The 12,332-nt window shown below is 30.8% G+C and overlaps 1 protein-coding gene across 1 annotated transcript; it reads right to left on the reverse strand.

The window, feature by feature from the left end:
* Positions 1 to 9,132: 9,132 nt before the first annotated feature.
* On the reverse strand, positions 9,133 to 10,572 carry LOC150037742 (putative eukaryotic translation initiation factor 5-2). Its single transcript, XM_090311326.1, has 3 exons — positions 10,415 to 10,572; positions 9,858 to 10,038; positions 9,133 to 9,348 (listed from the first exon to the last, which is right to left on the reverse strand). Exons 1-3 carry the CDS (start codon positions 10,464 to 10,466, stop codon positions 9,339 to 9,341), a joined length of 243 nt encoding a protein of 80 aa, XP_090167452.1. The 5' UTR covers positions 10,467 to 10,572; the 3' UTR covers positions 9,133 to 9,338.
* Positions 10,573 to 12,332: the final 1,760 nt, after the last annotated feature.

The raw sequence follows: 12,332 nt of genomic DNA on the forward strand, positions 1-12,332 counted from the left end.
AAACTAATTAATTTCAATAAAATAAAATTTGGTTAAAAATAAGGTTGTCTAATACATAAATTAAGCATCGGATAACTTTGCCAAAATTCATATTTTTCAACAAAGATAAAGAAAGAAAAAATCTCTAATGATGGTTTTATCTAATTGTCTTTCAATTTCATATCGTAGATATATTTTATGATTCATTAAATGCATGAGATTTTTTTTATCGCTATTTAGAGTAATAATTTATTAAAAGGTTAAAATTATGGTGGAATTTGCAAAAAAATAGTTTTAAAAAAAAGGACCAAAAGACATTTAAGATGCTTTGAAATTTTGAAGACTAATAGGACTTTTGAAGGTATGAAATGACTAGTTTGCCCAAGAAAAACATTTTCATTATTATTTTCTAAAACTTCAATTTCTTCTCCAAAATTTATAGTAAGGATTTATATTTGATTTTTTTTAAAATAATATTTTTTAATAAATAATGATAAAAATAGAGTTGGGGAAGTATTTTCAAAGTAGGTGTTTTGGGGAAGTATTGGCAAAATTAGGATAGTGGAATCGTGTATCCGGTACACGATTTCTATGTGGCATACTCGTGTACCTGATACACGAGTACCATTTAATCCAGTCAGTTGACCACGTCAGCTGACTGACCAGTCGAACTCGTGTACCCGATACACGATTCGCTTATAAATTTTGTTTTTTTTTTTTTAAAGTTAATTGTTAAACTTAACTTAATTCCTTCATTATTGCTTATAATTATTTTTTTAATTGTTAAACTTAATTCTTTCATTATAAACTTAATTATATATTTAGTCTACAATGAAAACATCTTGCACTCATATTTAAAAAAAAAAACTATGATATTAAAGAATATTTACAATTAGTTCTTTTGAGATTTCCAATTTGAAAATGATACAATGTGGGATTTAAAAACGACCCCTTGGCCCTTACTCCTCATGGCCATTGTCTTCGTGTCCCTCTAAATTAGATCACCCCATTGTCGCTGTCATATACGACGAATACGTCTTCGATCGGTGTCAGCAACATTGAATCGTCTTGTTTGTTGAATAATACTTTCTACATTGACCAATGTTTGCTGACACATTGAACCCAATTCTGGTAAGTTGTTCTGCACTGAATATCATTGAACATCGTCGATAAAATTATTTTGTAGAATAAAAAAAAATATTAAACAATATTCATATTATATATATGAAAAATGTTTGATTTTAAATCTCTTACTATGTAGTAATAGTAAGCGTCGTCATGTGAGATAAATCACCTCGTGATCGAATTGTACCAGGGAAAGTAGTCGTCTGATACAGCTGACCCATCTGTTAATTCTCCCTGTGTACAACGATCACATCGTCCATGCCAGTAGGATAAATACTTCGCATGGATTCGACGCCAGTCTTGGTCGTGCTTACCTCTTAGATCGATCTGGTGTAGTTCTGGGAGTGTATAGGACAACGAAGGTATCATTTGTCGCATACCGAACTGTCTCAACACACAATCTGGATGATGTCACGCTACTATATGAAAGCATATAAAAAGGCTAACAGTCAACCAGATGTCTTCACCATCACGACAATAATCAGGTAAGGATGACCAAATCTGTATGTATGGTGCCTAAATAACCTGACAAAAAAAATAAAATAATAGGTATACATATAAAAAAAATCTAAATATTCATTTATATATACATATTTACTACCTGATTGGGCATCAACATGTCGAATATTTTTCTACACGAGCAACATATTTGCTGATTGTTCAGAGGCAACTAATACACCACTCCATCTAAAATTATAAAAAATACAATTAATTTATATTCTTACATAAAATGGTAACAAAATAAATATATAAATAAAATAATACCTGGCATTAAGTGGACGATGATCTAGGGCCTGTAGTTGGACTTGTGGTGATACAATTGGAAATCGATTAAAAACCAATCTGTTCGTGTTCCTAGATTGTAATGAACAACAGCACTCAACCAATATAGAAGCTCCGAATATGATTTCTCCCAATCATCAAACACAGTAATTAATGTTTTTCTCTTGGCTTATCACACTTGTCTATAATTGACATTATAGCCATATTGTCTTTTAATGGCTACTTGAAGTAGGGTCACAGATACTCCTGGATCAGCTCTAACCAAATTTTGAATTTCGATACTCATGAAATTTGAATCCAGCTATGAATAATTCTGTGTCAACTCTGAAAACAAACATGAGTGTTCTCCTTGAAGTTTTGTGATTTCGAACATCCCATGAGTTTTGCGCTGACATGCCCGTAGCCTCCAAGCACAACCGTCACTCCAGGATTTACATTTAACATACCAAAGATCCTGATTTGATTCCATTACAATAATTTTGTAGTGTTCTGTCACAAAATATTTTTTTACAACAAGCTGTAAATCTTCTCTGGTATTAAACAACATTCCCTTTTGTATTAAACTACAGTTATCTACTCCTACATTCCTTTATTCCAAAGTAGACCCTAGTTCACACGTTGAATTTGTCATTTCTCAATCTATTTGGGTGAACATTTCCGACGGTACCAACTCAAGATCATGTTCACCACTACCGTCATTTCCAAATAATTCATCCACTTCAACGTCAATGTCACTATCTCCATCATTTCCAGGTTCAAGAATTACTAAATCTTCAGGACACATCGACATATTTATTATGGTTTTTTCAACTGTTATAGTTGACAAAAAATATGTTAATATGTCAACCCAACAAACTCTAATTTCTAAGTTTTCTAAGTTTAAATCAATCATACATAAACTATACATATAAGATTTCTAAGTTTAAATCAATCCAAACAAATAAAAAAATGTAAGATCAGCCCAAAAACATACATAAACTAAATCATACATAAACAATACATAAACTAAATCATACATAAACAATACATAAACTAAATAATACATAAACTAAATCATACATAAACTAAATAATACATAAGCTAAATCATACATAAACTATACATAAACTAAATCATATACAAAACTATACAACATAAACTATATAATACACTATACATAAACTATACATACATAAACTAAATCATACACAAAACTATACAACATAAACTATACATAAACTATATAATACACTATACATAAACTATACATAAACTATACATACATAAATTATACATACATAAACTATATACTAAATCATACATATAGATCAGCCCAACTAGAGAAAGAAATATACCACAAAAACGAGCAAAAATCGACAGCCAAAAAGGTATGAAAATCGAGCAACACGACTGCTACAATGGAGGATTTGGTGAGGATCAAATGGAGGATTGAAAATCGAGCAAAATCGAAATTTTGGAAGATTTCGGTGAAATAGAGGCCTCGGTGAGAAAAATCAACGAGATTTTGGTAAGTAGAAGGAAGGAATCGGTGGTCTCGGTGAGGAAATCGATTATAAGCGGCGGTGAGGAAGAAGAATGGGCGTTTCGATGAGAAAGAATAAGGGTTCGGGCAGAGGTTTTAAGGTGTGGAAGTCGTGTACCTGGTACTCGATTTAGGGTAATCGTGTACCCGGTACACGATTCCCTCAGTCAAACCTGCATGACTGCCACGCCAGACTGGACGTGCCAGGTGGCCAGGTGCTCGTGTACCTGGTACACAATTAAAGTGTAATCGTGTACTCGGTACACGATTTAAACACCTATTTTTGGGAATACTTTCCTCCAACCCTATATTTGTCATTATTTATTTAAAGAAAACATTATTTAAAAAAAAAAAGTCTTTATATTTTTGCTAAAGATTTTGAGTTTTCACACTTATATTTTTCTCAACATTTTTTTATACAACCATATTCTTCTCTTACTTTTTTTCTACAACATTTTAGTAGTTTTGTTTTGTTTTTTTTTTTGTTTTTTTTTTCATTTTTGTTATAGATTTGGGATTTCCTCTCTATTTTCCTCTCAATATTTTTATCTAACCTCATTCTCTTACGTTTTGTGCAACTCACATAATGGTCTTTTTCAACATTTTGTTATTTTTTATTTTCTGACCTATTTTCTTTTAAATGTTTACGAAGATAATATATATATATATATATATATATTCAAATTGCGAGAAAATTTTCATGAACTCAAAATTTGATGTGCTTGAGTTTTTTTTTTTTTTTTTCAACTATTTTTAGTAGTTGAAATTTTTTTTCATCTTCTCGCAGTGAGAAAGTGCAAGAAATTTTACATAAATTTAAAATTCATGGTGGTGGAATTTTTCTTGCAACTTCTTGCCACGAGAAAGCACGAAAGAATTTACATAAACTCAAAATTGTGGTGTTTTATTTTTTCTTCCAGTTTCTAGCTGTGAAAAAGTGTGAGAAGATTTACAGAAGCTCAAAAGATTTCCATTTTTTTTCTTTTATGAGTAAACAAATTGAAGACTTTATTACAATTGTATGATTCCAAAAGTTGGGAAAATAAAAAACCTAAAACAACTAATTATTTCCACTAACTACTTGGAAAATATTCACACTATTGTAAGTTTTAAAACATGCAAGAGAATGAAATTGAATAGCAATATTGTACTGAACAATAATTAAGAAAACCAAATTTCTATAGCAAAATTGTAAACCTTTACTACAAAATTTGGAGAATAGAATTTTGAAGAATTGAGGATGTGATAGTATCAAGTTGGAATTTTTAAAATATAACCATAATGGGCAATAGCCAAATATAGGACAAGTTGGAATATTTTTTGCTGCAATAAAGTATGAAAAAAAGTTACAAAAAAAAGCTATGATACGTTGAAATTTTTCTCGCACTCAAAGAATGGAGCTAAAATTCTTCTCACACCTTCTCGCCACGAGAAAAAAGATGATGATTTTTTTCTCGCATTTTTTCGCTCCGAAAAAGAGGCATTGAAAATTTTCTTGCAGCTTCTTGCAACTAGAAAGTGCAAGAAATTTTTAGCTTCTTTTTTTTTAGAACTTCTCGCATTGAGAAAGTGAGAGAAAAATTTCAGTCCCTCTTTTCCCACAGTGAGAAAGTGCAAAAAAAAAAATTTAACTCTTTTTTTTCTCGCAACTTCTTGTAGTTACAAGAAAAAATTTAGCTCATTTTTTATCGTACTTTTTTATTTTTTTTTTTGTAAATTTTCTCACACTTTCTCGCTACGGAAAAAAGTTCCAATTGGCCCTATATTTGTTGTTATATTCTAAAACTTCAAAATGTTTCCTCTCCATCTCTCTTTCAACTAGTTTCTCTAACCTAATTTTCTAGCAAAAACTTAAGAACTGCTTTATAAACGTTTTCTTGCAAATGAGAAGGTCACAGAAAAAAATTCAAAAGTTCAAAAAATTAGTTGATTGAATTTTTCTCACATTTTTTTGCATCACAAATGTCCTAGAAAATTAATTAAGAAAACTAAATAATTTGTATGATAAAATTTCTCGTTTTTCCTTGCAAACATTGAAATTAAAGTTTATTTTTTCTCACGACGTGAAGATATGAGGGGAAAATCCAAAAACTAAAGAATTGGTTGACAAAAATTATATCGCAATAAGGTGTGAGAAAAAAATTAAAAGTTTAAAAATCAGTCGATAAAACATTTTCTAATTGCATCTTCTTGCCATGAGAAGGTGGGAGAAAATTTTCAAAAACTTTAAGAATTGATTGGTAATTTTTTTTCTTTTTTCTTTTTTCTTTTCTTTTTTTTTTTTTTTTTTATCACAAGATGTTTAAAAAAAACACCAACATTGTCAGTTTTAAAAAAGGTAAGAGAATTAGGTTGAAAAAAAGTTGAAATGAAAATAAGTAAGAAAACCAACATTCCATAGCAAAAATGTAAAAACTTTATAAGAAATTTTGGAGAATAGAGGGTGTGATAGTAAATGTGTAAGGTTGAGAGAAACTAGTGAGAGAGAGGTTGAAGGAGAGATGAGAGAGTGGAGTTGAATTGAATACATTTTGAAGGTGTTTAGTTCACTAATATGAATTAGGTTGAGTTAATATATTTGGTATATTTTACCAACACAATCTAACTCACTCTTCTTCTAATGTTTTTAATGACTCCACATCCATCTGTCATTGTCGATGACTATCTCTACCACACTCCCAGAACTAACTCTGGGCCTAACAAACATCTTTGATGATAACTACGAAGACCAATTCTGGACTCTAGCAACCAATTCTGATGACAACTCTGGTGACCCAACTCCATCGGCCAATTTTGGGTTCCGACAACTACCTCCAACAACAAACTCTGATGACCAACTCCGGCAACTACCTTTATAGGCTCCGACAATCACCTCCAACTACAAATTTCAATGAAAATCACCTTTGATAACCACCTTCGAGTAAGTAACTCCAACTCTCAACTTCAGGCTTCGACAACTAACTCCAACGACAAAACTCCGATAACCAATTCCACTACCACCTTCATGCAACGAACTTCAAGCTCCGACAACCACCTCTGACTAAACTATGACAAAAATTATTTGTTAATGATCAACTTTGATCATATTTTTTCTATATTAAATGCAATATTTATACCTAACACATATCAAATGAGTGCTAATAATATTTGAAAAAATATGTATGTAGTTGAATAGTATGTAACACATAATAAAAAAATATAAAAAAATGGAGAATTTTTTCTAGAACATTTTCTGGCAAGAGATAGTAAAAAAAATGGAGATTTGTTCTTTGTTGATCCTCCAAATTTGGAGGAATTGGAAGTGAAATTATTGAAGAAATGTAGTGATATTCTATTGGCTGCTAAGATGGTGGAGGGATTCAATTAAAAAAAACTCACGAAAAGATAAAATATAGAGCAACAATAGCAAAAAAAATAAAAATAAGAAGATAATGAAATTTATGGAGAATAATTAGGAATCAAAAGTTTTTATCTTTTTTCATTTCATTTAACTATATTCTTGCAAGAAATATAATGAATTAATTGTTATTCATTAAAAAAATAATAAAAAAAGAAAGAAAGAAAAACTTTTAAAAGTAAAAGAACAAAAATTGTAATCCATATATTTTATTCCATGGTTGAATTATTAAATAAAAAAGTTCAAAACGAAAATAATCATCATAAAAACAAATTATTTAGAGTTAAAAAACTGCACTAGATACCCACCAGCAGATATATGAACTTAATTCTGCACTCAAACACAAACATATAAACTCATACCAGATAACTTTGTACCTCAAACACAGACATATGAACTCTATTGATATACGAACTTCAGATGTTATATCTCAACTCAATGTCTCAAATAGTCCATTTGGATTTTAAAAGATAGTAATTAGGGTTTTACTTTAAATGACAAAATATTAATTTCAAAAATCTTATAAATCTTTTAAAATAAAAGTGAACTTAAATGTCTATAATATTTTGTTTGGATTTTTTTTTTTTTTTTGGCAATAACCCAAAATTTATATATTCTTTAAAAGTTAGGGTTAAGATTGTAACGTTAGTTTGATGAAATTTCTTTTAATGTTTTTTCTTTTAACTTTTTAAATTTTAAATCAACATCATTAGCCGTCCAATCACAGGCTGGAACCAGCTTTTCATTTTGTAGCGTTGTGATTGATTGTATTATTATTGTTGTTATTATAAAATTGATTGTATGGTTAGATTTTCTATCATAACTCACAAGTCATAAGATCTATTTTTGCTAAAAGATCCGTCCATTTCTAGTTCCAACATCAATATCTTTAATATATTTTATAAATATTTATAAAATAAAATTTTAAAAACACACGTCATCTATTAATATATTTTTTTTAAAATGTCATCTATTAATCTGAATATGAAGATACACGGACCTTTAATATTAATATTGTTGTTTTCAAAACTTATTAGAGAAATATTGTTGTTTTGAAACTTATTAGAGAAATATTGTTGTTTTGGGAGTTCGAGACTAGAAGTCGAGGGTTGAGGATTCGATTAATGTAGAGGTCGAAAGTTGAGAACTCGACAAACAAAGAAAAACTTGGAAATAATATGTATATTAGGATTGTCGAGGGTTGAAGTTTCACGACAGGGAAGATAAGTGGGTGAAGCTAATTTTGTGATGAGGATCTCGCTCTAGAAGAAAATCTAGCTAATTTTGTGATGGGGATCTCGCTATAGAAGGGAATCTCGCTAGAAATGTGGGCTGAATCTCATGAGCATGGCTAGGAAGACAGTTCGTTAAAGAAATGCTTGAGGATCTCACTCATAATTGTCTTCACTTTATTTACTTTCCATAGAAATATATATATATATATATACTATATACATGACCAATGAGAAAAAAAGCATTAATAATCATTAATGAAAAAATAACAACAATAACAGACACTAGAAGAAATTCGGCCTTTAATGTCGGTTTTAAACCGACATTAAAGGAGGTAGTGTTATTAAAGGCCTTTAATGTCGGTTGCCTTTAATGTTGGTTTTAAACCGACATTAAAGGCCTTCAATAACACCAATATTGCGAACTTCAATGTCGATTGTAATCGACATCAAAGACCAAAGTCTTGCAACCGACATTAAAAAGCTTGTTTTCTTTAATTCTTAACCGACATGAAGGTCTCAACCGACATTAAAGCCTGTTTTCTTTAATTCTTAACCGACATTGAAGCCCGAATCTATCTGATTTTTTTTTTAAATTCCGTTGTCGAATCAATTTTTTTAGTCAAATAAGTTAAAAACGACATTATATGTCTCGTGTTAGGTCAGGAAATATCTGTCATTGTTTTATATTAAATAGTATAAAAAAAATTGCATGGCGAGCCCATCAATATTTGTCTTCCACCTATGAATTTATCCACAAACAAGAATCAATATTTCCAATCCATTACATATACTCATCAATATTTGTTTTCCACTTATGAATTTATCCACAATACCAGAACCAGACTTTGGAAAATTTTCGACAACATAACGATGCTACCACAACAAAACCAAAAATTTACCTTGAACCTGTTCAAAGAAACACACTCCCAAAAACATTTCACAACCACTTGTTCTCAACAGAACTATCAGAATTCCCAAAAAATGAATATTCAAGAACTTATACATCAATAAAAAAATTTAGCTCACAATATATTTCAAACCTCAGAAAGTTGTCAAAAAGACTACCATAGTGCATGAATAACCCACAAACAAGAATCACAATACCAGAATACAACTTCCAATAATAAATAGATCATGTCTTCCACCTATGAATTTATCCACAAATTCATTCTAAGCTACCATTTACATTCTATTGAGATAAAAAAACAAGAATTACATCCTTACACAAATCTGGAGCATCAACAGCAACATCAACAAAACTTGCAGTACAACAAAACCTGCAGAACCACTAGCAGCATCAACAAAACCTGCATTACAACAAAACCTGCAGCATCAACAACTTGGATTTGAAGTATTTTAAAAATTTATAAATTTTAACGAAGTTATTCAATTTAGTCCATCATTTTTCGTCCAAAAACTTTATTTTTCTAAAATTGGTGAAGATGAGAAGATCTGCAAGTCTAAAAAAGTGTCTTCAATATAAGAATGTAAAAGATCAACAGGAAGTCTAAATAAAAAAGTATAAGGACACTATTTAGTTGAAGAAGCAAACACAATATCATTGTTCAAAGACAAAGCACAACTTCATAACCAAAACACCAACAGAACAAGGAAATATAAGAAGACGACACAGAGCGCCAAACATAAGGAACAAACCATTTCCCCTTATTCCACGCAACAAGACGTAAACTTTCTCATAACTGGCTAAACAAAAAAAAAAAAAAAAAAAAAAAACTAGAAACGGTAAAAAATAAAAACCAACGTATAGGCAGAGAGATACCACAATAAAAAAAGAAGTGCAGTAAAACATTCTTACTCTTCTTCCTCCGTCTCCGACTCAGCATTTTGAAGCCATTCGATGAATGGCTTTACATGCTTCCAGATATGAGAACTTTTGTTAGCACCAGCCACACCCTGCTGGTAACACTCAAGCACGAATTCCTCCTCTATAACATCGCCGTCGTATAAGGATTTCAGGACTAGAGCAACCTCCTTACCTGCTTCAGTAAAAAAAATACTAATAATAATAATAAAGTATTAGTTTGCTTAATAAATTATCAACTACCAATAAAATTAAACTACCACAGTTGCCAGTCATCCACCTACAGTGAAAGTCATACAAACGTTTTGAAAAGTTGTCCATAGACTAGTCACTTAAAACATTCTTCAACATCCAAGGTTACATCTTTTGAACATGTCAGCTCAAATGTCACTCCTACATCCCCAAACTACAAGCAGCTAACAGCAATAGCTAAGCAATGTTTCAGACATAACAATAAAGGATAATTATGAAAATCTCCACTGGCTTAGAACAAATCATCAGTCATGTATAGATTAAATTCCATTTTTTCATCCAGGTAGAAGCAGACTCACCCTCTTCTTGATTGGTAAAGTTGCTAAGTTCTTTGGTACATTCAACAGACATCCTGGGTGACCGTGCTTCGAAAACCTCTAGAACGATGCTGGGGTTTAACCAGTCCTCAGCTGCAGAGAATCAGAATTGACAAGAAAATCAATAAATAATTAATCAGTCCTTATGATTTTTATCATGTATTCATGTAGGACTTTCAAATATTTCTCTCGTTTTTATAACTAGCATTTACATTCTATTGAGACAAAAAAAACAAGAATTACATCCTTACACAAATCGGCCAACAAAACTTTCCCATTGAGTCCGAATTACGTCGATCTCTCCTTGCGTATATGCATCTTTTGTATTGAACTACAAAAAGGAAAAGAAAAAAGATAAACCCAACATAAGTTTACGTCCATTTATTAAATTAAAGCTAGCACTATATAAAAAATAAATAATTTACGTACGAAGCTAGTAATGGGAGTAGTAGGATTATGCACTATTTCATGTATATACTTTTGCACATAGTACCCGCATCCTACAGAATCTAATTGACGAGGGCACTGCATATAAAGTTGAAAACAATTGTTAAATTGTTATAAAGAAGTCGAATGAATATATAAAGTTGAAAACAATTGTTAAATTTACTTTTACAGGTTTCTATTTTGGAGAAGACTGATAGTATTGGAGATCGTGCTTGGCTTGCCATGTTTTCAATTCACTAAATAGTTTTAAAACATTAGTTAAACATAAATACTTCAATTAAGAGCTAAGAAAGTTCAATTACACTTATATATTTATAACTCCATGAAAATCCTCTTGAACCTTGCTTCGAAGAGAATCCAAAACATAAACACAGTTTTCTTGTAGATTGATTACAATCAATATCCAATGATAACTATAATAAGCAATAATTTTGAAATATTAGTACATGTACAATGTAAATTAACCACAACATAAACACAATTTACTTACCCTGTGTTATATGGAATGAGGACTATTTGGTCTAAATTAGCCAATTCTAGTTGATTGGCTAAATTTCTGGATCGGATATCTTGAGACTTCACGTGTGGCGATATTCTTGCTTGATCAATTACAAAAAACTTCTTCGTAATATCACGACCACATTCATCCCAAATAGACCTAAACAAAGTAAAATTTATTATTTATCAACATGAAACAAAGTATACATGAGTGAATTTAGATGAGTAATACTTACGCAATGTACGTCAAAATACACATGTAGCCTATTTCAACCATATTGCAATATTGGAGCAGATCATCACGGCCTAAATAAATAAATTTGTCTCTTCCAAATATATGCTCGTCCAAAGAGATACGATCATATCTACATCATTCATGTTATGCATGGCATGTCCGTTCAATAATTTGATAGTACCTTTAGCATTAGCATATTTGGAGGACTGGCTGAAGCTCCTAATTGGTGAATGTTCCTACCATAACCAAAGTTACAAAAATTCAAAGTAGGAAAAATAATAAATAACTAAACTCATAAATTGAAAAGGAAACATACTTTTTTCTCGTTACCCATAACTACAAGTTCACGAGGCCATTTTACGAAGTTGCCCATTGCTTGCTTTAAGAACTCTATTTTACTCTTCACAAGAATTGGTATAGGCAAATCTTCTCCAATGACAATGTCAATCAGAACTTTCACGATTAAGCATGACACATCATCATCAAATGTTGCGGCTACTGCAACAATATTATCTACAATTCCTATAGCCAGTGGCATGGTGTCCCTTTAACAAATTTAAAAGAACTTATGTCATGCATGGTTAAGCACGTACAATATGATTAAAATTTAAAAGTCACAATAAATAAATTACCTCCAAATCTTCTTTAGACATCTTCTCAGTATCTTCTTCTTTAGACATCTTCTCAGTATCTTCTTTAGATGCACTTAGTGCAACACTT

The sequence above is a fragment of the Benincasa hispida genome, chromosome 2, assembly GCF_027475165.1.
Source record: "Benincasa hispida cultivar pf3 chromosome 2, pf3_genome.v1.1, whole genome shotgun sequence".
Classification (NCBI taxonomy): Eukaryota; Viridiplantae; Streptophyta; class Magnoliopsida; order Cucurbitales; family Cucurbitaceae; genus Benincasa; species Benincasa hispida.

Bases quoted from the DNA above. Each gene is read 5' to 3' on its own strand.
- LOC150037742 (XM_090311326.1), bottom strand. From the start codon at position 10,466: ATGTCTGTTGAATGTACCAAAGAACTTAGCAACTTTACCAATCAAGAA. The intron at 10,039-10,414 runs GTGAGTCTGCTT...TTACTGAAGCAG, and splicing joins CTTTACCAATCAAGAAGAGG to GTAAGGAGGTTGCTCTAGTC.